At 35.7% G+C, this 27,856-nt stretch overlaps 2 protein-coding genes across 4 annotated transcripts; one reads left to right on the forward strand and one right to left on the reverse strand.

Annotated features, from left to right (window-relative positions):
- Positions 1-7,496: 7,496 nt before the first annotated feature.
- LOC109212764 (glutamate dehydrogenase B) lies at positions 7,497-13,669 on the forward strand. Of its 3 annotated transcripts, XM_019376438.1 has the most exons (11): positions 7,497-7,589; positions 7,958-8,077; positions 10,603-10,754; positions 11,337-11,450; positions 11,578-11,799; positions 11,910-11,984; positions 12,180-12,296; positions 12,490-12,740; positions 12,827-12,902; positions 12,981-13,067; positions 13,162-13,669. In XM_019376438.1, exons 3-11 carry the CDS (start codon positions 10,647-10,649, stop codon positions 13,345-13,347), a joined length of 1,236 nt encoding a protein of 411 aa, XP_019231983.1. In that variant the 5' UTR covers positions 7,497-7,589; positions 7,958-8,077; positions 10,603-10,646; the 3' UTR covers positions 13,348-13,669. The 3 variants fall into 3 exon arrangements, with proteins under 3 accessions (XP_019231983.1, XP_019231985.1, XP_019231982.1); XM_019376440.1 differs by lacking the exons at positions 7,497-7,589; positions 7,958-8,077 and adding an exon at positions 10,342-10,430; XM_019376437.1 differs by lacking the exons at positions 7,497-7,589; positions 7,958-8,077 and adding an exon at positions 10,431-10,522.
- A 4,307-nt stretch (positions 13,670-17,976) lies between these two features.
- LOC109212765 (putative H/ACA ribonucleoprotein complex subunit 1-like protein 1) lies at positions 17,977-20,384 on the reverse strand. Its single transcript, XM_019376441.1, has 4 exons — positions 20,204-20,384; positions 19,964-20,112; positions 19,716-19,831; positions 17,977-18,549 (listed from the first exon to the last, which is right to left on the reverse strand). Exons 1-4 carry the CDS (start codon positions 20,334-20,336, stop codon positions 18,378-18,380), a joined length of 570 nt encoding a protein of 189 aa, XP_019231986.1. The 5' UTR covers positions 20,337-20,384; the 3' UTR covers positions 17,977-18,377.
- Positions 20,385-27,856: the final 7,472 nt, after the last annotated feature.

Below are 27,856 nucleotides of genomic sequence, written 5' to 3' on the forward strand. Positions count from 1 at the left end.
TTACACAAGGAAAAATGAATAAATGAGAGAGTCTTATTGGTAAAAACCCTTACGGGCACCGTAAGGCGATGGAAAGCTAAGAGAAAATTAAATGAGAGAGTCTTATTGGTGAAAACCCTCGTGGGCACCGTAAGATGACAGTGAGTTGAGAGATGAACCAATGAGAGAGGTTTGTTGGTGAAAACCCGTCAGGGCACTGCAAGCCGAATAAGGCTCGTGACTTCGCAGAGAGATTGGATTACGAAAAATCCCGGTTTCAAAGTATGAAGACGGGGCACAAAATGAAATATGATTAGGTGAACGGTCTGGGCTGATTAATCTGAAATGCATGTCATGATCATTGGTACCAGCTGCTTCGCTCAGATAAGTCTTTTTTCCCTTTCTTCCTCAAACGGTCATCCTGTTTCGAATTTTCTTCTTTATTCCTAACTCTCGAAATCATTTCATTTCATTTTATTTTGGGTCTACTTCTCTAAGACTTTTCCAATGTTAGCCCTGTTAAGCAAGCAAGAAAGGATTTCAAAGCTTATTACTAATTTTCAAATTGCACAAAGCAAAGTGCAGCCAAAGCATACCAGAAATAGCATGATGCAAAATGGAAAATAAGGTGTTAGTGGAAGTTCAAGTGGTCGGTTGGTTTCGTGAACTTTGGGGAAATACAGAGGTTCAAATTGAAAGACAAAAATGTAAAACAGTAGGATGAGTGTAGGGCACTCGGGTCATTTAGGGTCCTGTTGGTTGAGGTTCAATCAGAAGGTCAAACAATTCTTTGCCAATCCAAGGCAGCTAATCGGAACAAAGCATGGCAGTGGAAAGTCCACCTTCAGCAAGAATGCCGCAAACTAACCACCACATTTTCAAACTGATAAAATTTTCTTTGATTGAAACAGGGGCAGGAAATTTTGTTTGTTCCGGAGGAACCCTCCAAGAGGAAAGTATGTGCCAGACAGGTTCGACCGTAAGGTTTTTAGGACCCTCCTGGATAATGGGATTTAATTTGAAGTTTTCAGGACCCTCCTGGATAATGGGGTTTAATTTAAAGTTTTCAGGACCTTCCTGGATAATGTGATTTAATTTTAGTTTTCAGGACCCTCCTGGATAATGGGGTTTAATTTAAAGTTTTCAGGACCCTCCTGGATAATGGGATTTTGTTTTAAATGTTCAGGACCCTCCTGGATAATGGGATTTAATTTTAGTTTTCAGGGCCCTCCTGGATAATGGGATTTAAGTTCAAGCTTTCAGGACCCTCCTGGATAATGGAATTTTGTTTTAAATGTTCAGGACCCTCCTGGATAATGGGATTTAATTTTAGTTTTCAGGGCCCTCCTGGATAATGGGATTTAAGTTCAAGTTTTCAGGACCCTCCTGGATAATTGGATTTAATTTCAAGTTGTCAGGACCCTCCTAGATAATGTGATTTAATTTTAAGTTGTCAGGACCCTCCTGGATAATTGGATTTAGCTTTTAAATTCTTGTAGCTCTTTGGATAACATGATTCGGTTAACACTCACAGATGTTCCCAGTATCAAACTGGGGCAGAAAAGTTTCTTTTGTTTTGTCTGTTTTGTTGTAATGGCAGGCGTCCACCTGGATAACAAAGGGAATACATTTCAAGTTTTGGCATCAGGCGCCCACCTGGATAACAAGGGAATATATTTAAAGTTTTTGCATCAGGAGCCCATCTGGATAACAAGGGAATACATTTCAAGTTTTTGCATCAGGCGCCCACCTGGATAACAAGGGAATACGTTTCAAGTTTTGGCATCAGGCGCCCACCTGGATAACAAAGGAATGCATTTAAAGTTTTTGCATCAGGCGCCCACCTGGATAACAAGGGAATACATTTCAAGTTTCGGCATCAGGCGCCCACCTGGATAACAAGGGAATACATTTCAAGTTTCGGCATCAGGCGCCCACCTGGATAACAAGGGAATACATTTCAAGTTTTTGCATCAAGCGCCCACCTGGATAACAAGGGAATACATTCCAAGTGTTTGCATAGGGAATACATTTCAAGTTTTTGCATCAGGCGCCCACCTGGATAATAAGGGAATACATTTCAAGTTTTGGCATAAGGAGCCCACCTGGATAACAAGGGAATACATTTAAAGTTTCGGCATCAGGCGCCCACCTGGATAACAAGGGAATACATTTCAAGTTTTGCATCAGGCGCCGACCTGGATAACAAGGGAATACATTTCAAGTTTTTGCATCAGGCGCCCACCTGGATAACAAGGGAATACATTTCAAGTTTAAGCATCAGGCGCCCATCTGGAAAACAAGGGAATTTATTTCGAAGTTCAGCATCAGGCGCCCACCTGGAAAACAAGGGAATTCATTTCAGAAGTAAGCTCAAGACAACAGCAGGAACCCGCCCGAAGGATAAGGCCGATTCAAGTTAGAAATAGCAAAGGCTCGCCTCAAGAGTGCAAGTCAACAGTTCAAGATGCACGGCAGAGCTACAGAAGTTTCAAGATCAAGTTTGAAGATATATAGATAGGATTCTTGTAACTCATAGATCATAGTTTAGCCTAGCTTCTTTTCATTTTGTCTTTGTGTAATGAGGAGTTCAGCAAGCAGTAGCAACAACAGCAACAGTGAAATCACAGCTTCCAGGTAGTCCCAGCTACCAATACTCCCAAAACTACACTGACTTGATTCCTTTGTAGCCAAGGATATGTAGGAAACCTCGGAAGCAAGGTTCGGTCAGATCTTTCAAAAATTCTTCCCATGGAGTATCCAAACGGGCAAAAAATCGCTCGTATCCGCTCACTTTATCTTTGCCCGAAAACTCTTCGTGTTTCCGAGCAAAGAGGGGCAGCTGTGAGCACATGATTTTTGCCCTATGTGAAATACTCCTACAAATTAAAAAATAGATTATTCCCAAATTGTTTGCAATTTTATAGGATTTTTGTAGAATTCTGTTAATTGTTTGCATTTTTTTTGTGCACGTCTAATTCTGTTAAAATCATGAAAAATATCAAAAATATCATGCATTGCATTTAGATTTTGCGTTCTTATTTTAGCATTAATTAGTTAATTAATTGCTTTATTAAAATGAAAATCACAAAAAAATCTTTCATTTTACATCTTTAGTCTTCAATGCTAATTTAGTAATTTTCTTTTCTTTAATTTAGGATCAACTAATTTTGTAAATATCATAATTAGATAATTAGTTTAATTTTGCAAACTAGATTGTTTTAAGATTTAATTTAGGATTTTAATTAATTAATAAAAAAAAACAAAAGAAGAAAGGTTTGTTTTAGACTCAATTTGAGCCAAATATGTTAAGCCCAATCAATTTCGACTCAGATCCGATCCAGGCCCTACCCAAATCCGGTCCAACCCCTTGTATAAGTCAAACGTCGCCATTTAATTCAATCAAATCCCATCCGTTGATCTCGTATGATCCAACGGATGGGAACTGGCCTTGGTTTCATATAAGACTGTCCGAAGCAGTCCCCCCCCCCATTCGAAACCCTCTCCACTCGGTTTCTAACCAAACCCTAAGAGAAACCAGCCACCCTAAAATCCCCCCACCGTCTTCGCCTTATTCCGCCGGCGGAAATCGCCTCACGGCGCCGGAACTTCTCCAAACCACCCCAAAATTTAACCCTGCTACCATCGTCCCCTCCCCTTTCCAAATCCCTAAACCTTTTCAACCAAATCTCACCCGAATCCCACCAATTTCAGATCTGGTGGCATGCAAAACCTAATTTTGAGCTTCCAAAGACGATTTAGGCTTGAAACTGGTGTTAATCGTTTATTCTCAACGAGAACATTCGATTAATACCTATTTCGACTTAAATCGGAGAAGGACGGAGTTCTCGCCTGGGCCAACTACCGTTCGTTCAGTATAGGTATATCTAGTCTTCTGTTCCTTTTTCTATTTCCTCGTTCTTCTCTTCTTCTTTATCTTCTTCTCTCTTTCTTCACTCTGTTTGCTTCTATTTTCCCTTTCTTTGACCAAAAACGAAGAGGTTTAGGGTTCCTTATTCTGTGTGTTTGGCCTCAGATTCATCGTTTTGTTAATTGCTATTAGGTTTCTTAATTTGGCTTAGCTTATGTCTAATTAGTTTAACTGTTAAATCAGTCTAGTCTATCATTGTAGTCTAGTTTCCATTAGTTGTTATGATTCCCTAGTCTAATAGGTTGATCTGTTTAATTGATTTAATTCTTAAAAATGGTTCATTATTTGTTAGTTTTGGACTCGTGTTAGTATCAGGTTTGAATTTTTTTTTGTTTCATTCCTGATTCAGTTCATGTCAAATGAATTTAGGGTTAGTTTAAAGGTTAATTGCATAAGGATTTGTTCCTTTGATCTTTATTTTTGTTTTGATTCTGGTTTTGTGTTGTTGGTCCTGATTTGGGATAACAGGACTTACAGGGGGTTAATTGAACAAATAAAAACTTAAGGGGGTCATGGGAGGGGTTATTCAAACAGAAGTTTGGGTAGAAGCTTCTAGAATTTGGGGCAGTTGGCTCTATTTTTTCAGCACAAAAATGCTCAAACCAATTAGAGGCTGCCAGCTGTCCCAATTCTGTTAAAAAGATGCTTTTAGGGGCTGTGTGAGGGAATAATTCCCTAATTCTGTTTTACAGCACATGGCATTTTGAGGGCTTATATATAGAACTTTTCCCTCACTCCTTAGACAGATGTCAGACCCTAGAAAGCACCCAAAAAGTTCTGCACTATTTGATAAAAAAGGCTAAATTAGTTTTCTTCTGATTTTCTAGAGTAAAAGAAAAATACTCTGAAATTTTCTCTGGATTTTCTGAATTTCTGATTCGAATATGGACTAAGCTGGAGCTCTGTGTTGCTGATTAGTTGCTATTGTCTTTCTGGCTGAAATTCTTACTCTATTTTTGCTTTGTTCTTGATTTCCAGGTACTCCTATAAACTTTTTGAATGGCAAATGAAGCTGTAAAGAATATATTTTTGATTGTGCTGTAATGAGAAATTTGGATGTTCAAGATGTTAAAACTGTAGTTTCATATGTATGTTATTTACAGTTCGTTTAGTTTAGCATCTTGGTTTTGTACAAATATTCTGAATCTAGATGTTTAGCCTCAACTTAGTATTCATATGAATGATCAGGTTAGCTTAGTCAATTCCAAATATTGTTTTGGACAATTTTAAAATATTAGGCAGCCATAATAGTTTATGTGGTCGTTATTAGGATATGTTGGATTTTGAGAGTATTTTTGTAATTATCTGATAGTTCACAACTAAGTGTTAGCAATGTTAGTAGTCCTTAATCACAATTCCAGTTTTTTTTGGTTCTTAAAGTCGAAGTTAGCTGAAGTTTTCTCTCCTAAACAGCATGTCTTGATTCAGGGTTGTTATGTGCAATTACTCTGGCTAATATCAATGTTTTGCATGTCATGTGGATAATACAGTTGATTCAACATATTGATCTTCAGATTTTAGTATCATGTTTTGTTATTTGTGTGTTTAAAGCAACTTGAATATCAAGAAAGGCCTTGGTATGTTTAAGGTTTTCAGTTTGAATGAGGGCTTGATTTTGGCCGCATAAGTTGGCCTGTTCGTCACGAGGCCTAGAGCGACCAGATCTGGTTTTCTCTTGCTTTGGGCTCAATTTCGAGCTCAATAGTCTTCATCCTTAGTTTTTTTTTTATATAAAGTTTTACGTTGATTTTTAATGTGAAGTTTTGTGAGACTGTTGGGCCGAGTATCAGCCCAAAACAAGATAGCTCTGATCACATTAGACCTGATGAGGTCTTTGAGGATCTGTTCCTTTTGGGCTCAGCTTCGAGCCCAGGCAGCTGCAACACCCTATTTGTTGATCAAATATTAAATTGGGCCTATCGTTGGTCCAGTTTACCCCAGATAATTAAATGTCTAGTATATTGTCCAATGCATACCTACAACTAGTAGTTTTAGAATTGAACTTTAATTAGATTAAGCTTGAACATCCATAATTCACTTTAGTTGAGTACAATTTTTTTGTAAATGAGTTAAGGTGTGCCATCCAATCACATAGTCTATGGCCCTCACATCAATATCTTTATTAATGTAGAGAAATGCTTTGAACTCTCGTAGTTTTGCTTTAGGCGCGTTAATTAAATAAAGTATCATAGCTACGGGTACGGTTCCCGTGACGTGGTTGTGATACACAATTCTAAATTCGGGGGTACATTTATGTGACCCGGCCACAATTTAATCTTGTTAATAAAATAAACATGTTTTAGATCGTGGGTACGGTTCCCGTGACATGTTCGCAATGTGTAATAAAATAATTAGTTGTATGACAATCGTGGATTATTAAAAGCGGTTTAAAAGGGATAAAAATGCACATAGGTTCAAAAAATTATTTTAAAATTAGAATAAAAAGGCCAATAATAATAGTTGAGCGACCGTGCTAAAACCACGGAACCCGGGAATGCCTAACACCTTCTCCCGGGTTAACAGAATTCCTTACCCGGATTTCTGTGTTCGTAGATCATAAATAAGAGTCAACTTCCTCGATTCAGGATTTTAAACCGGTGACTTGGGACACCATAAATTATCCCAAGTGGCGACTCTGAATTTGAATAAATGATCCCGTTTTCGATTTTGTCACTTTAATTGAAAAAACTCCCTTATACCCCTTTCGGGGGTAGAAAAAGAAGGTGTGACAATTGGCAAATTGAGACTAGTTGAGGGTAATTACGTATTCTCCCACTAATTCTTGATAAAGTATCTTTGAAAAAATTTATTGGAGTATTATTTTAGTGGAGATCTATCTTTGTGTTACTTGTTGATTTTGAAAAGAACATGTTGTAACTTCTATAGATCAAAATCTATTTTTCTAACATATAGATTGATTTTTAGAATAGTTTCCGAACCACTCCTTTTTACATCAAATAAATGGGCATAGACAATGTCAATGTCAAAAAAGGTGGCAAGATGAAACGCATATATATGCAGAGGATAACCCTAACTCTTCCTTAACGTAACGCTAGCTTTTGATGATCATTATATTGTCGTGATTCAACACTATAACAGGTTGACCGCTTCTTCTTCATTCTCAAACTTAAGTTACTACCCCTAAGAGTTGTACAATAATTACAAAATCTCGCTTCTCCCCTGTTTAAAAGGAAATGCATTAACTTTAAGAAAATGGAAAGAATCTCAAGTACGACATACTACCGTTACTTAAGGAACCTTTGATCATTCCATATATATATATATATATATATATGAATGCAGCAAATTCATGACACCCTTGCAATAACCCTATTAAACTATCATGTAATAGCATATTGTTTACCATTTATTTGTTCTAGGTTATCACACTATAAATATCACAGAATAAAACATAAAATCTTACAAAGACAGCACCAAGAAGTGATTATTAAAACTAAAAGTAGAGGAACGTGGGCATTGCGTCGGATTCACGTAGTAGTAGTAGTATTCGCTAGGAGAAAAGACTTGTGATTCTATTAGTTTGATAGAGGGATTTTATTCTTCTTTTCTCTGCTTAAACACTTTGGTGGGATTTTAATGAAAGCTGATGTATGACACTATGATTCTCTTGCTTCTTCTCCCTTCAGCTGCTGCTTCTGATATATGCCACTGCTAGATTGTATGTGAACTAAGCACACCCCCACCATATCACATGAGCATCATATTCATATTCCTTTATAAATCTTTTCTTTCTTTATTTTCATTAAATAAATTAATCTTTACTATCATACCCATCTTAGAATTCCTACTTTTTAAGAAAATAGTACAAACTTCAGAAATTTATGGGGCTAGTTTCTTGACAAAAATTGGATATTTTTTTGTCTTTACGTTAAGTGTACATGAATGTGAAGAGGATTTGAGGGTAGTGAAGTGATGAACTCTGACGTTGTTTTGTACCAACATACACTTGTTTCGTATAAAGTACTTGTATGAATAAAGAGGGAAAGATTCTGGAGGAATTAATTCTGATACTGTGTTTTTTTTCAGGGGTATAAATTTGTAGGCAGACTTGTGAAAAGAGTAATTTGTATTGCTTTACTCTCCTTGCTTAAAGGCATACCAGAAGCTAGCTAGGGGGGCTGCAGCGGACTTACTGCCGTACCTAAGGTATGCTAAGATTTCTATCTGTTTTAACGAACATATAGCGTCTAAACAGCCTCTCTAACTTCGTAAGGTAAGGTAGGGGTATAAGTGTTCGTACCACTTTTTAATATGTTGGTTCCTCTGTTTTTGGTCTTGAAGAGTTTTATACAAGCATAGTGCTTTCCACTATAGTCAAATGGAGAAATTTGCAATAAGCTATTGAATGTGATACAATAAATTGTTAGGATTTTTGTCCCGAAGTTCTAATTTACTATGACTCTCTTTCTTGAAGGAAGGAAAAAAGACTTCTAAAAGGACAAGTTTTGTACTTCTATAAATTGACGTTTTCCTCTCCCAACAAGAAAAATAACAATAGCATCCACAATGTAGTCATTAAAGAGTCTAGTTTGTGGGAGATTTTTCTCTCAATAGTTTTTATATTTTTATACTAGTTTTTATATGTAGGTTAACTATCTAAACCCTATTATAATGTCCTATTCTAGTATATTTTCTATCTTGTCTGATTTATTGTCCACCAAGTTTACATTGTTAGCTTCCGCATGCACTATATTATTTCGATCCCAACATAAATGGAGTCTAATCCCAATTATTTAGCCCCGGAGCACATGCCCCAAAATAAAGTAGGCAAAGGTCAAAACAACCCTCCCCCTCCAAACAGATATTGTAAAAAGTAAAATATTGACACAAGATAAAGGGTTTCGTTGCAAGCAGCCAAATTTTAGTAACAAAGACAATGGATAGGGTAAAGGTGGATTTGTGAGATTGTGATTGCTGAATTTTAAGAGCCCGTTTGGACATAAAATTTGATGGAAGATTTTTCCAAAAAAATTTTACTTTTTTTCGAAATCAGCGTTTGTTCATATAATTTTTAATTTTCACTTGAAGATGCATTTTGGAAATTTTCGAAATTTTGAAAAACTGCAAAAAGTTGTTTTACAAAATTTTCACTCACAAAACTTCAAAAACAACCCAAGTTGAATTTTATATCCAAACACAACTCTAAATTTCAAATATCATCTTCACTTGAAAAACTTTTTCGCCATTTTTTCGAATTTTACAATTCTTACGTCCAAACGCCTACTAAGTGAAGTAGGACAAAGTTCCTCTACTTTTTCTTACACGTGAAGTCAGAGGCCGACCTATGCTATACCAAGAGGGGTCACCTACACTCGTAAAGTTCGGCAAAAAACTCCATGTATATATGTATATGCCTTTAGAAAATAGTGACATATTAGTAGTGGGCACCTTATATACAAAGCAGATTTTGGTGAAATCCAAAAGTGTACACCCGTTCTTCAAATCTTGGGTCCGTCTCTGCGTAAAGTGTACGGGTACCTCGTAGGATGTTATAACTTTTAAACCCAATTTTGAGTAAACAGACCAGACTACTCCTAAAGGTGTCACAAGAATTAATGAGAGATAATCTGGTGTAAGATGACACCCCCTCCACCCATTCCTTTCTATCTTCTAAACTCTTTAATCTGCCTATTTATATACTTTACATGGTCTCGTCTGAAGTAAAAATAACGTCTTATTGGCCCCTTTCGTCAATACTCCAAATTTGAAATGGCTTCTCAGTTTCTCTGAGGTCAGAATTCCAACAAGGATGCTCTCAATTTTTGGAGTAGACTTAAATGGTGGAGGCAAAATCTAGGTTAGGCATATTCGGACAATTATTTCTAATGTAGTTGTGCGTTGGCTCGATAAAGCTCGTGGGCCAATAGTGCTAAAAAGAATTGACCATGTAATAATACTCCAACATATTAATAAATTGTTTTATCACGTAGACAATGACCCTTTATAGCAGCCTCGAAACCGCAAAATGGAAGAAGAGTCATTAGTCAATGTTAATTTTGCAGATGGATAGACTAAAAAATAGAAAAAAATAATTCTTAACTAATATTTGACTGTTGAAACTTGGGTTTGATATATATGCTGACAAAATAAGCCCATCCAAACGAGCTCTATGTCAATAAAGTGGGTGAAAATCATGAAGACAGGTTTAAATCAAAGTAAGACAAGTACAAAAAGTGATGTTTTTTATTTGTCTAAACTTTGGCAGCTTAGTATGCTATCTAAAGGTAGCAAGTAAAATAGTTGAAAGTTACGTACAAAATTGACTGGACCACTGCTATTTTAAAAAATGCTGATACATGCATATGACCTAATTTAACAAAATTTACAGAATACTTGTAGGATGAAGATGTAGAAATATTTTATTAGCTGTATGCTTATATATCACGCGTTGGCTTTGCAATAATATAGCTGTCATCAGCCATGAAAAAGGTTTTTTTGTCAAGGAAAAAAATGTCAAGCTATGTATATGTGAATTGGGGATTATTAACGGATAAGAAGGGTACGTGTTGATGACAGGAAATTAAGATGTCAGTGCCTTCCACATGGGAAAATAAGCAAAGTTATTAGGAAACTTCTTCATTATAAACTCAAGTATAAATACTTTTGTTGCTTCATTCTCAAATTACATTACCAAGATCGAGTTGACCAGATTTGTTCTTGTCTTGTTTCAGATTGTAACTTTCTGGGATCAAGCTTTTATTCTATTTGAAGAATCATGAACGCTTTAGCAGCAACCAACAGAAACTTTAAGCTAGCATCTCGTTTGCTAGGCTTGGATTCCAAGCTTGAACAGTGCCTTCTCATTCCATTTAGGGAGATTAAGGTTTGTTGCTCTTTTATGTTTCCCATTCTTCTTCTTTTTTGTGTCTTTTTGCAATTCTTTTCTTGAGTTCTTTGTTCCATTTGGGTGCCAATACATGTTTTTGTTTTCAATAATTTGGCCACTTTGATCATTATGCACCTCCTATAATCTGGCTATTCTAAGAACTGGACAGATTGAATTTTGCGTTGATCTTGGACATTGTACTTACCATTCTGAGTTTGACTTAAATTTCTACTTTTCTCCTAGACTTTTACACGTGAGACAATTTTTTAAAATATGGTTGTTGAGCAGCTTACGTGCACTTCGATTGTTATCCAGTGCTATCTCTATTAACACAGGTACCGCGTGACTCTGTCCATCAGAGCTTAGCCCAAATAAATCGCCTCTATCTTTTTGTCTTTGATGAGAGTTGGACCCTAGTCTCCCATAGTTTAGTCTTTCAGACCATTTCATTGATGGCTAGATCATACATTTGGGTGCTGGACTGTTTTGTCTAACCTTTGTTTTTTGCACTATTGTGCTTTTATATGCAGTTGCTTTTCTCATTTTTCTGTAAGCTGTGCTTATTGACTGATATTGCAGGTTGAGTGTACAATACCAAAGGACGACGGCTCATTGGCAACTTTTATTGGATTCAGGGTACAACACGACAATGCTAGAGGCCCCATGAAAGGAGGAATCAGATACCATCCTGAGGTTAGTTGTTTAACTTGACTGAATTACACAGAATGGCAAGATTGATCGAGTTTCTTTAATTCAAGATCATGTTTTTGATTAATGTAACAATGTCTGGTACTGATTCAAATGGTTATGAGTAATGTAGGTAGATCCGGATGAGGTGAATGCCTTAGCACAGCTAATGACATGGAAGACAGCAGTTGCCAATATACCATATGGAGGGGCTAAAGGAGGAATAGGGTGTAGTCCCAGTGACTTAAGCATCTCTGAGCTAGAGCGACTTACTCGAGTATTTACTCAAAAGATACATGACCTTATTGGAGTTCATACAGATGTTCCAGCACCTGACATGGGAACAAATCCACAGGTATATATATGTCTCAGGCATAGTATTTTATCGGACAGTAGAAAGTGTCATTTCCCCTTAACCTTTCGGCATGCTACGGATGGATCTAACTGAAGTGTTGCTTTACGCAGACAATGGCGTGGATTCTAGATGAGTATTCAAAATTTCATGGCTATTCACCCGCAGTGGTAACTGGAAAACCTATTGTAAGTATGAATAATATTCTGATTTCTGATTTACGATCCTTTACACTCCATAGTTCATTTTACACGATCCGAGTAGTGTAAATAAACTTTCAGTTGATGATAACCTATTCTCGTGATCTGTATTTTCTAGCTTGACTCACAACTATACAATCTTTGTATTGGTTTAAGTTGAGAAATTCAACATTTTGACAACAGGATCTTGGTGGATCTCTAGGCAGAGATGCAGCTACTGGTAGGGGTGTTCTTTTTGCTGCTGAAGCACTGCTTAGAGACCATGGAAAGAGCATTGCGGGGCAGCGTTTTGTTGTTCAGGTTAGTGCCCTTAATTCAACTAACAAGTGTGGAGAAACTTAATCTCGAAAACTATTCTGTTTTTCTCGAAAACAAAAATGAACAGAATTAATTCCACACTAGCTGATTGGTTGGTAAGGAAAGATACAAAAGGATATAGAAAGTACTTTTCGTTGGGTAGGTCTGGAATTTGATACGATTTCTTTCATTTCAGGGATTTGGAAATGTTGGTTCTTGGGCTGCACAACTCATTACTGAGCAAGGTGGGAAGATTGTTGCAGTAAGTGACATAACCGGTGCCATAAAGAACAAAAATGGAATCGACATAGCAAGTCTACTCAAACATGTGAAAGAAAATCGTGGAGTTAAAGGTTTCCATGGCGCGGATTCAATAGATCCTAATTCTATACTGGTAGAAGACTGCGATGTTCTTATACCAGCTGCCCTTGGCGGAGTAATTAACAGGTTCTTCTCATGCTATTTCTATAAAAAATAGTTATTAACAAGCTCTTATCATTTCAGATTTATGATACATTTAAATCTCTTTAAAGGGATAATGCAAAAGACATTAAAGCCAAATACATTGTTGAGGCTGCTAACCATCCAACTGATCCTGAAGCTGACGAGGTCAGTGTTTTAGTTCAGTTATTATTTGAAACACAGGACAAGAGAACAACGAAAATTAAACTAATTTTGTTCATGCAGATTTTGGCAAAGAAAGGAGTTGTCATTCTACCAGACATATATGCAAACTCAGGAGGTGTTACTGTCAGCTATTTTGAATGGGTTCAGGTATCAATTTTACCTTCATATCTTATCATATTCCAGCCAAACTGTGGTGTCAATAACTCTTCATATTAACTTTTGGATGATTTTGTAATGCTAGAACATCCAAGGTTTTATGTGGGATGAGGAGAGAGTGAACACTGAGCTAAAAGCATACATGAACAGAGGTTTTAAAGATGTCAAAGATATGTGCAAGACTCACAACTGCGATCTCCGAATGGGTGCCTTCACCCTAGGCGTCAACCGTGTTGCCAGAGCAACAACACTAAGGGGATGGGAAGCCTAAGAATGAGGCGATCGATTGCTTCTTCTTCAAATAAACATATACTCTAAAGCATGGAGTTCATATACTTCTGCACATTCATTTCTGCACTTATGCAAAATTTGACAAAAATTTAGCCATTTCAATAGTTTTGCTTGACCTTTTAAAAGAAAAATAAATGTTGTACACCATCATTCTTATGAGTGCAAGATGGCTTGAAAGCACTAGAAGGGGCACTTTGTTTGGTCTAATTCTTTATTATTAATCAAACAAAGTTTTATAATTGTCTTTGACCTTATTGTTTTCTTAAGAATGAATCAGAAATATTTACAAGCTTTTGTAGATATCTTCCTGGAATATTAAGTTCAGCTATTTTGCTATTTTTCATATAACTAGTTTTAGCATACGTGCGTTGCACGTGTACATCGCGTCAACCAGTAATATTGACTCAGGCGACCACNATATATATATATATATATATATATATATATATATATATATATAATTCTTGAAATAATGAATATCGATTCGATTTAGTTGGCTTAATAGAGGAATAATTCTTTCCCTGCTTATTGTGACTTCAAGTTTGCCTCCAATTATTGAATCTAGTTGTCTTTTTTCTTATGGGATTAATTAGCAAAATAATTTGATATAAAAAATTAATTATAAGATTGTAATAATGATATATTTTTTTCTATAAATCTATGTTGTTTGGACTTAATGTTAAGTTTTCTTTCGTTAGTACTTCGATAATTTGATATTAAGTTCAATATATGTTATGTTCAATAAATACAGGCATTTTGCTCATTTTTTTAATATCCTCTTCATTTTTCATTAGTCACTGCACGTGTACAAAACATCCTATAGTCTAATACTCGCACATACAAAATCGTCTGATACTGTGTGTTGTAAAAAATATAGTTAAAAACTAATATATGAGATACATGTGTAATAGTTTAAGTTTTATATTTCCAACATATCTCTAAAAATATACGGTATTATAAAATGACAAAAATTGGTAGCAAGCTGAGAAAAACACAACTAAATTTTTTAGTAAGACTTTGTCTATTTCACCCAAGATAAAATATGATTAAGTTTCAAATAAAACGATTGACATAATGAATATAGATAAATTGTGATATGACACATTATATTGTTTCAATATGAACTTCATTTATAACAACAAATTTAGATGAATTAAAATTGGTGTACTAAGGGAATTTTCAAGTTCAATACAGATTTTGCGAACAATCANAAGAGTTCCACATAGAAGAAAAATTAACTTTTAGATCATAACAAAAGAGAAGGAAAGATACAAAACAAACAAAGATAAATAAATAAATAAATAAATAAATAAATAAATAAAAAGTGTGAACTTTACGAATTCGAGTACCGGATAACGAGCGCATAGATACTGATGATTTGGTCGGAGGCCACCAACGTTAGCTTGTGTTAGAAGTACAGGTAATTGTTTACATGTTAGACTTTATGTTGGACTCAACATTATACAACTTGACGTGCATACAATTGTTCAAATATTTAACTTGGAAAAAAGTGTATATGAATAGAAATTTGAAATTCCTTATCAAATTCATAAGATATTCATGTTCTATTTCTATGTCTACGTAAGAAAAGAAAAAATAAATTGTTTGATTTATATAAAGTAAAACTTATTAGTTCATTTTAATGTCCTTACATAGTGATTTGAATAAGGAAAGTTTTAATAATCAAAATTTTTAGTTGATTTTGAACTCCTAAATATTAGGAAACTATTTCTAAATATTAGGAAATTATTAAATGATTATTTCTATATATTAGGAAAGTAACTTAAATTACTATTTTGTCCAATGTGAAAATTATTTTAAAGGGGTAAAAAAGGCGAACAACATTTCATTAAGGGTCTTCGTGCTTTTAAAGTACGCGCGTTGCGCGTGTATCCCATCTCAATAAGTATTTAAATCCATTCTAAAAGACATAAACATGATCATTACATAAGAGGTCTTTTTTATTTCTCGCGAATGTAAATTGTTCTATTTCTTTAATGAATAAAATATATGAATTATTTTCTACATACAAAAAAAAAATCACTATGGCAAAGTAAAATCCACTAATATACTATTTCTTTGTTCTCGAAAAAGTTTTTTTTCTCTATCCAAATATATAATCATGGATCCCAATTTTGCATCCGAATTCATCAAAGAAAGGAAAATGGGGTTGAGGTGGAAGACTTTTTTTTCACATAACTCAAAATATTGATTTAAATTATTTATGCACAACCAAAAAAAACTTCAGACCTTTTTATAGAAATTAAAATATCGTATGAAATCTTTTTCCGGTTCAATGTTATACTTTTAAAAAAGAGTTGATGGCAAATATATTACGAAATATATAATTAAGAGATGAAAGAATAATTTCCCGAAAATTAAGAAATTAAGAAGGAATAAGATGTAATATATTAATAATTCAATTAAGGAAATGATTAATATTGAGTTTAAAGTCCTAAATATTAGGACTTTCTACCTAGTTAAATAAGGAAATATTGAATAATTAAAAATTTAATTAGTTTTAAAGTCCTAAATATTAGAAAAGTAATTTTAAAATTACAATTTCGTCCAATGTGAAATCTATTTTTAAAGGGTAAAAAAGGCGAACGATATTTCGCTAAGGGGCTTCGTGCTTTTAATATGGGGTTTTGACACAGTTACCCACAAAAATAAAACTATTTACCCTTGTCTACCCATTTGTTTTCTACCCATAAACTAATTACAATTCCTATCCATACTAGTTTTTGTTTGGGAATTTTTTCTTTATTCTCCAAATCTTTTTTATTTCTATGCTTCTTTTCTTTTCTTTTTTCTTTTCTCCTTTTCTTTTTTCTCGTTTTCTTCTTATTTTTTTCTTTTTTCCTTTTCTAATTTCATTTAACTTCTTTTTTTTATATTCTTTTTCTCTTCATAGTCTAATTTCATTTACTATTTTCACTATTTTTTATTATTCTTTTTTTATACTATTACTAAAGAAAAATTAAATTGTGTACCAATTAAATGTAGCTAATACAACCAAAAAATATTAACTAACATATGATACCATTATAGTATATAGATATACCAACAAGGTATATAATTGTACGTAAAGAGTTAAAAAAAAATTAATTCAATCATTAAACCGAAATAATATAAGTTGTCAATAAAAATTTCAAAAAATTCTAAAAGGATATAACTGTAAGAGTATATCGCATATAGCATACTATATATATATATATATACTATTATAGTATATTGTATACTATTACAATATAATGTTACAGTATATTTCATATTATTACAGTATACTATAACAATATATTGTATACTATAATAGTATACTGTTGAAGTATAACTATATACTCCGATAGTATATCATATACTGTAGCGGTATACTGTTAGGTAACTTTGTTCTTCTTCAATTATTACAATATACCGCTGCAGTATATTGTAAACTATAATAGTATAATGTTGAAGTATAGCTATCATCCTTGCATTATTAGAATATTGACATTTCTCTGTAGACAAAAAAAAAAATTGAAGGACTTATGTGGAATAAGCATATAGGACTTTAATAGTAATCCACAGTGAAGGAAAAAAGAAACTGATGTTCAATATTGCTGGAAAGTTCCTGCTTACAACCCTCCACGTTGGATAGTCTCACCTTGATTTTGTGTTTGAATTTTAAAAATAAAAAATTTGTTAATAAAGAGTGTTTTACCTTTTCTAATGGATTTACTTAACCGCAAATACAATTTATTAGATTGAATAAGTTTCAAACACTGAATGATTAAAAATATTGAATCATCCCTTAACTTTTCTCTTTCACACATTGTGCGTTATAGGTCGTTATAACCAATGCGATGTTAGTAGCAACATGGAGTTGCATATTTTGTCGTTCCAAAATATTGTATTCATAAAATACAAACCTACCACACTAATAGATATTATCGATGCAGTTGGAACTTGGAAGTTAGAAGGTGCCAGGTAAATAATTTGGGCCCCATGGGTAAAAGTAGTAAATAGTTTGGGTCTGGACATTAAAGGGTAAATAATTTAGAATTAATGGGTATAAAATGAGATTTTCTCTTTTAATATAGTATATAGATTTTTATATTGTATAAATCCTCACACCTAGAAGAAGTCAATTTGTAGATTCAATTCATGCGCATGCCTCTACGTCACATGCTTTGAGAAGTACGAGAGACTCGGGAACGGAAAACACTCTTGAATCAGATATTATTACTAAATACTCAAAGTTTTTATAAAAACAGTTCAATTTGCTAATGCTAATATTAAACTTTAATTTATACTGTATGATTTCAGACTATATTTTTCATTCACAAACCAAACACTGAAAAACCTTTTTCAAAAGGCATTTTCCGTCATACTAGAGACGGTAAAAATATAACTAATTTAAAGAAAACAGCAAAAAAAAAAAACACTGTAAAATAAAACTAATTTACAGAAAATAGCAGTCTAGGAGATCAACTAGTAATAAATACCAACGGTAAGTGGCATCACCCTGTAGGAAAGAAATAGCTTTATGATACACTGGAATGCGGACGCTACTGGAATCATTATCATGCACTATGAAGTACAAATAAGCCACGGTCAAACTTCCGAGATCTACGGCAATCGCCCACATAATGAATGACTTATGCTTCAGAAAAAACAACAGCGACCCAGTAAAATCCCACAAAGTGGGGTCTAGGATGCTTCAGAAAAAAGAAAAGAAAAAAAAAAAAGAGTTGGGCGACCAGTACAAGATATGTACCAAAATCAACAGCATAAAATAAACCAACTTCAAGCATAAGGATCTCAGATTACAGTAGAATGCATTCAACTAATACTGCTGTTGATCATGATGGGTGGTGCTCAATGGGCAAAGGACACTCAAATGGTTCCAGTTCAGTGGAAATGAAAAGGAGCTAATTCCACTAACAGAATTGTAGTGACATCCTCCCACCCAATTGATTCAACAACATCCCAGCACTATATCTGAAATTGAATACAATACTACATTTGCTTCTAAAATCTCCCTCTACCCCTAAAACCGCCTCCACGACCGCCTCTAGGAGGTCCTCTACCACCACGAGGAGCACCCCTTCCACGGAAACCACCACCACCACCACGGAAACCGCCTCTTCCCCCACCTCTTCCTCCACCACGCCCTCCACCTCTAGAAGCTTGCTGCTGTCCCCTGCAATAATAGTGAAATACATTCTGATTCAGTTCAATGCCAAAACGAAAAAACAAAATATGAAAGAAAGAGGTGGTTGTATCAACCAAACATGGTTGCAATTCAATTAGATTACTGTCAAACATAGATTTTGTATTCTCTTAAACATTAAGGTAGAATTTGTTATTGTCATCGAAATGAACACTGCGCTCTGCAAGTTTGCTAAAGATTTTTCAGATTTAGTTAAATGTCAAACAGAAAAAACACAATATTGAAGAAAGATGTGGCAGTATTAACTGAACATGGCTCTGAAATTCACATTGTCTTTTGGTAGCCGCATAGACCTTATATTTTCGAGCAACAAAGCCATAGTCCTTAATTTTCCAAGGAAGGATTTCCTCCTAATCCAAAAGAACACACCTTCTACATGTTTGCTAAAAAAGACATACATAAACATATCCTTGCAGCTTCAGGTTAACTTCGCTCTCATTGGATGTGATTAAACTTCTCAAGGCACATATCAAATATGATGACTTTAAAACATCTTTCTAAATGATTTTGAAATTCTGAAAGTCTATCAGTCAGAGTTTGAGTTCATAACATACTAAATCATATTGCTATAACCATACTTAATTTTAATAGGCATAGTCATTTGGAACAAATAAACCATATGGAAGGTAGGATTATTTCTCCTATAAGAATGGGAGGAAATATTATCTTTCCTGTTATTGCATTCCAAGTGCAAACAAGAAAAGCAAATAGGATATGATATGAAACATTGATTATTTCTTTGGACGGTAATTTGTGAATAGCGTAAACATGAACTGCTCCACTCAAAGTCATAAATACAACTTTTCTGTCAGTGTCATGAATCAAAATGAATCCATTACTAAAGTCATGATAGATTACAGTATTAGCTTCAGCAATGACATTTTATAATAATAATAATAATAATAATAATAATAATAATAATAATATAAACTCATGAAATTTATTTGCACACATAACAGCAGGATATATGTTAATCTAAACAGCCGAAATCCAGAATAATGTTTTAAATCATATTTAAACCTTCAACTATCCAAAAACAACATGGTCAAGGCAACCAGGAGAATTGTAGTTAGTTCAAACAGCCAAACATCTATATGAAGTCTTAAAAGTATGAAGCAAGACGAGCAAACACATACTTGGGCTGCGGAAGAAATCTGGCCAGTGGCAAAAGCTTAGCTGGGTCAATATAGAATTTATCTCCAGATGAATATGAAGTCGCAATTATTCCCTCCATCATCTTTATGGAAAAATACTGTACCAGAAAAAAAAATCCCATCATATTTTATAACATCAAAGCAACAAATTTTGAATCCCAATTTCTAATTTTACAATAGCAAAATAAAACAAGGGAAAAAATAAAACAAGGAGAAAAAGGGTTTCTTACAGATTCATTAATGGGGCCAAAAATTTCATCGACTTTTCCAATCTGGGTCTTGTTCTGAAGGTAAATGGGTGCATTAAAGTATGGGATTTTCTCATTTGTTAGCTTAGTCACTGCATCTCCTTCACATGCGTGCACAAATGACGAAATCTCTGCATTTCAATATTCAAAAAGAAAGTCTTTTGCTTCAATGCATTATTTTACATATAGCAACATAAAAAATCGAGAAGAGTCAAAAAGTACCAACTACTTCGGGAGGAGGCCCTTCATCACGAGGAGGGAAGCGACCCCCTCCACGGCCGAAGCCCCGACCGCCGCGGCCGCCGTCTCTGCCGCCCCTAAATCCTCCGCCACCACGTCCTCTTGGAGGTCTCATGCTTCCTTCACTATCCACCCGATGGAGGAAAAATGGGGTTTAGGGTTTTAGAAAGTTTCAAGTAATATTGAACGAGGCAGTTATTTGTTTGCCCAAATTTACCCCTGATTAGAATTGTATTTCCTTCTCGCTTTTCCTTTGTCTTTTTTCTTTTTCCCCCACTTGTCCTTTGTTTCTTTTCCTTTAATTTTTGTGTGGTTTTTGTTATAAATAGAATTTTATTTATGGTGAATGTTTATATTTAGAGAGATTCTAGGGTTTATTACTTGGTGACTAAGTCACCCTCTCCCTATAAATAGAGGGTTCCATTCCATTGTACTTCATCCCAAAAAGCAATAAGAATTCTCTCTCTCTTTCTTTGCAATATTCTTCTTTATTGTTTTATTACACGTTATCTGCACGAGACTCTACTGTCTCAAGAAGCTCTTTGAGAAGACTACGGTATAACTTTTCTCCTATTTTAATTATGACTGATATTATGAAAGAAAGTTCGTTGCCCTTGAAATTTCGGGCAAGAACTATATGACATGGGTGTTGGATGCTGAAATCCATTTAGATGCAGTGGGTCTTGGAGACGCCATTAAAGACAAAAATAAAGCATCCGCCCAAGACTGTGCTAAGGCCTTGATTTTCTTGCGCCATCACCTTGATGAAGGGTTGAAAATAGAATATCTCACAGTCAAAGATCCACTTGTTTTGTGGAATGGCTTAAAGGAAAGATATGACAACTTAAAGTTGGTCACTCTTCCACAATCGATATGATTGGGCTCATCCGAGGCTCCAAGACTTTAGGTCTGTTTCTGAAAATAATTCTGCGATGTTCAGAATTACTTCTAAGTTGAAACTCTGTGGAGATACTATCACTGACTATGATATGCTTGAAAAAAACGTTCACAACCTTTCATGCCTCCAATGTTAACTTGCAATAGCAATACCGAGAGAAAGGTTTCGAGAAGTACTCTGAGTTGATTTCCTTTTCTCCTTGTGGCTGAACGAAACAATGACTTGCTCATGAGAAATCACGAAAATCGACCCATTGGGTCTACACCATTGCCTGAAGTGGATGAGGTGTATTCCCATTATGCTAAGCGTGGAAAAGGCCGTGGCCCTATTCGTGGTCGTGGTGGTGGTTGTAGCCGTGGCTGAAGACAAGGAAGAAATTTTCCTGGTATTAATCACCCCCCAAAGAAAAATAACCACCAAAAGTGAAAAGGGAAAGATAAGAAGCCAAAGGCAAATGGTTCAGAAACTGAATGTTATCGTTGCGGTGGAAAAGGGCATCGGGCAAATATTTCTCGTACACCAAGACATTTGGTTGAGCTGTATCAAGCATCTCTAAAGAATAAAGGCCCTGAAGCCAATTTTATCTCTGACAATGATTTTGACATCACCCACTTGGATGTGGCAGACTTCTTTGAGCACCCTGATGGGAAAATAGACCACTTAATCGGTGATGGATCCGTGGTTAAAAATGATTGAGTAGTTTGATTTTTATTTTATCCTATTCGTAGGAGCTAGTGGATAAATATTATGTAATTACAGTCCTTTACATGAGTAGTAGTCATTATTATCAATTAGTTTTATTTATTTTATGGGATAATGTTAGTTCGTTTTAATTAAATATGGCTCTAGTATTCGATTTAAATAACATTTCAGTTGCTTAGTTTTCAAGGATAGTCAAGTGATTATTTTGATATCAACTATATAAGAAGACGATAACTTAAACATCATAAACTAATGTATGTGGCTTGTCTATTTCTGTTATATATACGTATCTAACTAAAAGAGCAATAATCTAGCGGCATAAGTCCATAATTCAGACACTTTATACATGAATAAGTAATCATCATTTCATCTAACTAAAAGATGGCAATATGTACAACTATTTTAAACGTGTCTCTTTTGTTAAAATAACAGTTTGGTCACTAGAGAACAAATTTTTCATTATTTACTAGTAGTATCAAATTTAATTGTTTCTGTTCTCCACCCAAAAGGAGTATACTTAAATGCTAGTATTATATTATTATGATTAACACAGAAAATTAGTACATAGTTCGATAGTAGTTCGGAAAAATATGCTGAACTTTTAATATTTGTGTTCAAGCAAATTCTTTGTAAGCCTAATTTATTTTTCTGAAATTACTAATGTTTATTCATATATTCTTTTTGCATGTCAACTCATGGGAAGCAAATATGAATATTCCACAAAACAAACTTAGATCAAAGTTCAATTGTAAAAATATTTGTTTAGTTTATTCATGTACGACACATACAATATTCAAAGAGAAGAAATATTTCTCTCATTTAAGTATGTGTAAGGCAGATATTACTATAATTTCTGGTAGTAGTAAATTAATTGAAGGCTCTGGAAGAGCTACTATAACTCTGCCTAAGGGAACAATACTTATCATAGAGAATGCAATGTTCTCCTCTAAGTCCATAAGGAACTTGTTGAGTTTTAAAGATATCCGCCGAAATGGATATCATATTGAGACAATAGATGAGAATAATCTTGAATATCTCATCATTACCAAAAATGTCTCTGGCCAGAAAAGGGTTATTGAGAAATTCTCATCTTTATCTTGTGGCCTGTATTGGACAAGAATTAGTGCAATTGAGGCACATTCTATTGTAAACCAAAAGGTTACTGATTCCAACACATTTGTACTTTGTCATGATCGATTGGGACACCCTGGATCAATTATGATAAGACGGATTATGCAAAACTCAAATGGGTATCCATTAAAGAATCTAAAGATTCTTTTAAATAATAAATTTTCTTGCACTTCTTGTTATCAAGGCAAGTTAATTATTAGATCATCACCAACAAAGGTTGGGATTGAGTCCCCTGCGTTTTTGGAACGTATACAAGGGGACATGATCACGCCCAACTATACCTTATAAAAAGGACAAGCGGACGTTGCAAATATAATCTGAGTATTTAGCCCAAAGTCGAATCCACAGGAAATTAACCTATCAATTACTCTTGTTAGACTCACTAAATTCTTCGTAATCAACTTCCCAAATATTTTGAATAACAATTGGTGATACTTTTACTAACTATAATTGAACAAAATTAAGTAAACTAAAACTAACTATGGTTGAGTTGTAAACAATTAAGAGAAGGATCTAAGGTTGTGATTTCCTATATATTGATGGAATCCCTTCCTGTTATGTTTCATATAGATTTGCATAATCGTCTCTATCGATTATGAGCACTCTTACTATCGTAAATCTCTCCCGAGTAATTATGACAATTTACTAGACGCACTCTCCCGATACGCTAGCTGGCTTTTATTACAGCTCACTTTAGATCACACCCAAGGTTTTGTTATCCTTAATCCCGCCTTTAAACCCTCAGTTATTGATTCCTCATATACTTTGGGAGTGGTGTTATTCAACAGTTACTTAAATATGCACTCTCTCCCGAGTAATACATACTAAATAGGCACAGCTAATTGAGGATCTTATCAATTAACTACAACAAGAACGTAGTTGAACAAATAGAGATTAAACTGGGCAAACTATATTAACATAACATGAAGTTCATCCTTTAACAGGTTCCATCAAAACACTAGACTAAATAATTAGCTACTCATAGCAAAACAAGATAAAATCACAAAAGTATTCATAATGTGCAAATAAAGATAACAAAGAGAAGATTGAAAAACTCTAATGGTTGATTGCTCTTATCACACTTGTTCTTGCATCCAATTCAGTCTTAAAACAAGCTTAACCTTTGCTTGGGCGAGTTTGTTGAGTTTATAAAGGATTAGGATAAGTTTCCCCCCGATTTACACTTTAGTCCCCAAATTTCTGGGCGCTTACACAGTCGACCACGGCCGTGGAAGAACGCGGCGCGACCGCGGTGAAATGCATCTACACTGCCTCGCCCGTTTGGCCTACCGCGTTCCAGCCGCGGTCGGGGTAGCCTCTTGTCTAGTCATCCTTTGCCTCTTTCTTGCTTATTTTCGTTTGGGTTCTTCTTGATTGGCCTTATATCCATATTATTGACTCCAAAACACTCTATAGTCTCTTCCTTACTTGGATTAGTTCCTGCAAAGCAAAAGAACACCAATTAAAGTATTTTGTTATCATTTTGCATTTAAAACAACAATAAAGTATGGTACATTTGGAGTATAAATAGCGTCTATATTAGCCTACTATCAACACCCACACTTAAATCGTTGCTAGTCCTCTAGCAACAAACCACACTCTATAGGCCTAATCGTCATCGGGTCACTTCCCTACTCCTTATACCAAGAACAGTTCACATGGATAGACTACTTCAGCGCAACCTCCTTGCCTCAAGAGTGGACTCCTTTCTAGCCACGCAATACCCCTAAACAACTCTCCTACTCTCAGTCAGAGGTCCAGACTTACCTTCCCTTTATGAATCATGTGCCTACTCACTACAAAAGAGACTTATATCGTTTACAAACCACACACTGAGGAACTCGAATACAACATTTCACTCACCCTTAGAAATAAATTCTTATGCCAAAACAACATACCATAGGCTTGCCCGTAGTGTAATACACAACTAATCGAGATCATTTGGTCTAGAATCAAATAGGACTTTATTTGGTTATAATGTTGGCAGCGGGACGGGTAGGATACATCTGGGTATAGTGACTACACCTCCCTAAGCACTCCACTACATTGTGTACTTTTTTAAGCTCTTAACTTTGTCACACCTTCATTCTACCATTACATTGTTGTGTTCACCACTAAGCACACTTTTTCTTTTAACAGCTACCACCAATTTGAAACTTCTCTTTTCTGATTTTTTTTCTTGTCTTTTCTTTTTTCTGGTGGCCTTTAATATTGTTTATCAACCAGTGCACCTTTTTCTTCTCATGTCCCCTTAATTTCACTTAACAGCCCAACCAACCACCCCACATTTATATTTTTCCATATCCATTACACTTTGAGTGCTTCTAAGAGGTGATAGGGTTCAACAAGATAGGCTATTTAAACTCGGGTTAGGCTTGTAATGTGGTTGCCAAGGAAAACAGGCTTATAGGCTCAACGGGGTTAACTAGGGTATACACCATTAGGTGGGAACAAGCATACATAGAAAGGTTAAGCAAAGAAACGCCTATATCACTTTCCAGACCAAACGAGGCTACCGTTTCGCTTTGTACACACACAGGGCAAGTTCTAGGCATTGAATGTTAACACAGAATACAAAAAGCCTCACTCACACATAGCACATGACTCAATTCAGTTAGGATCATCAGACACTCTGTTCTAAGTACTTGAGCCGTTCGGGAACACACAATTTAAGGCATTCTTTGAGTCAACTAAAGAGCCTAAGTGTCACACTAAAGTAGTCTTTATTCAAGGTACCATAGAGTTAAGGGTCCCTGTTTCCTTTTTTTGCTTCTCGCCCAAGACTTCCTAAACTAAAAAGAAAAAAAAAACTAACTACACCCGGTTCAAATAGAAACCCTTGGAAAAGAATCGTGGTTTAAAGAAAAACCAAGGGGGAGTTGATACACTACCTAATAAACGAAAATCATTTGTTTTTGTGTTTCTTTATTTTTATTTTTTTTTGTTCGACTTAAATCCCTCAAGAGACCCGTCGAGAGGTGTCTGTCTTTGGGCCAAGTCGAAGTTAACTAACATAAACCAACAATACCAAACAAAAACAACACCATACAAATTTATACAATGATACAACAACAACCATCCCCCACCCCACACTTAAAGATTTGGCATGTCCCCATGTCAACGAATTTAAAGCAAAGTAAGGTAAGGGGACTCCCCTGGTGCTCAATCTTGATCAGATATGGTGCCAGGATAGAGATGACACGCTCGTCCGAGTGCCCGGAGCCAGCCCATGATCTTTTTCTCCGACCTAGCATGTTGAGTAGTCAAATTGTCAACTCTAGTACCCAGGTCAGTGATCGACGTGCGGAGGCCAGCCATTTCTTGCTCCAGGGCTGTCATGCGGGTACTTCGGCGGGCCTGTGATGGGCCCGCCTCATCAGCACTCGGATGTGGTGGGGCGGCAGCGTGCATAGTTCCCTAATCATCATCATTGGTCTCATCATCAGCATCAACCACCACAACCGGCTCTTTCCCAACTGAGATTTCGCTAGCCCTGAATGGGGCTTTCAATGGCAACTTCCCATCTACTATGGGATTTTCAGGAACTCGTGAAGCACGACACAACTTGGTGACCAAGGAGGGGAAGTATAACCCTTTGAGTACTTCCAGGAAGCGAATAAACATCTCTTCTTGGATGAGCCGGTCCACATCAAAATCGTATTGACTCATGAAATAATAAATCGTCGTAGCTCTTGGCCCATTAACATCGGTGGTGTTGCTTGACGGCAGCAGACGACTGTTGATGATCGTCAGCCAACACTTAGCTTCCCAAGTGAGAGATTGAGAGTTCAGAGTAATTCTCGACTTTATCCAGATTGGATCCCGATTAGCCATACAGATTGTTTCAAGAATTGGTTGCCACCCGACAAATAGAGAAGGTTGACAGCCTCGGTAATAATATGTCTCTCCAGTGAACACTGGCAACCTGTACACTCGACGGATTGCCTCAAGAGACGCATCCACCGGAGTACGGCGTACCGTGACAACCCTCTCAACATGTTCTGAGCAATTTGCATAGAATTCCCTTACTAGCAGCACATTGCCCTCCTCCGGTTCATCAAAGAAGATGTCCAAATTATGCCTCCTCAATTCTTCATAGATACGGGGGCATTCAATTTGCAAGGCACACCTGTCAATGTGTACTTCTGGCAATAGCTTTTTGGATGCCTTTTCATGTATCTTGTCCTGAGCTGCTTTGGAGACAAACCTAGTGCGGTCAAACTGTTTCGCACTAGCTTGACCCCGAGCTCTAGAAGAACTGCCAGGTCCACTAGCGGAGGACACTGTGGTACGTCTCTTCCTGGATTTATGCATTGTACAAGCAAAAAAATAGATGTTCCTATCAGTGAGGGTTTGAGTTGTGTGAACCCTGGGTGGTTACTCAGACTTCACCACCACCATGGTCACATTAGCCATTACAACTCCATTGGGAAAATTTAGCAAACACCTTGTGAGCATGGTTTCTAATCTAACACACCTAGTCCTATGGAAGCATAAACTCTTCCCCCAAATCAACCATTCTCACTTCACCATTCCACCCGACCACAATGAACTTTATACAACAGAACCACACTCTTATCTACAACATTTTTCACATAACCCACTAAAAGCAGAAAATAAAACCAAAACAAAATCTAATTATAAATACTACACACTTCCAACATGAAAATTGAAAAATAAAGAAGCACAAGAAGGGATAGGAGAAGCTTGACATACCTGGGTTTGTAGAAATTGAGATTGATGGAAGATGGAGTCTTGTAGAGGTGTGTGTGTGTGTGAGAGAGAAGGAAGGGTTATGTCTTGAAGAGAAGAAGAAGAAGAAAGAGAGAGAGATAATGGGTTACGGTTTGTAGAGAGAGGGAATAATGGGGAAAGTGAGGGTGGGGCGTGTGTAATTTGGTGTT

This window comes from Nicotiana attenuata, unplaced genomic scaffold, assembly GCF_001879085.1.
Source record: "Nicotiana attenuata strain UT unplaced genomic scaffold, NIATTr2, whole genome shotgun sequence".
NCBI classification, from domain to species: Eukaryota; Viridiplantae; Streptophyta; class Magnoliopsida; order Solanales; family Solanaceae; genus Nicotiana; species Nicotiana attenuata.

Coding starts and splice junctions, on each gene's coding strand:
- LOC109212765 (XM_019376441.1), bottom strand. CDS start 20,336: ATGAGACCTCCAAGAGGACGTGGTGGCGGAGGATTTAGGGGCGGCAGA. Junction 20,113..20,203: donor GCCTCCTCCCGAAGTAGTTG/GTACTTTTTGAC, acceptor ATTGAAATGCAG/AGATTTCGTCATTTGTGCAC. Junction 18,550..19,715: donor AGATTTCTTCCGCAGCCCAA/GTATGTGTTTGC, acceptor CTATTATTGCAG/GGGACAGCAGCAAGCTTCTA.
- LOC109212764 (XM_019376438.1), top strand. CDS start 10,647: ATGAACGCTTTAGCAGCAACCAACAGAAACTTTAAGCTAGCATCTCGT. Junction 11,800..11,909: donor ACATGGGAACAAATCCACAG/GTATATATATGT, acceptor TGCTTTACGCAG/ACAATGGCGTGGATTCTAGA. Junction 13,068..13,161: donor GCTATTTTGAATGGGTTCAG/GTATCAATTTTA, acceptor TTGTAATGCTAG/AACATCCAAGGTTTTATGTG.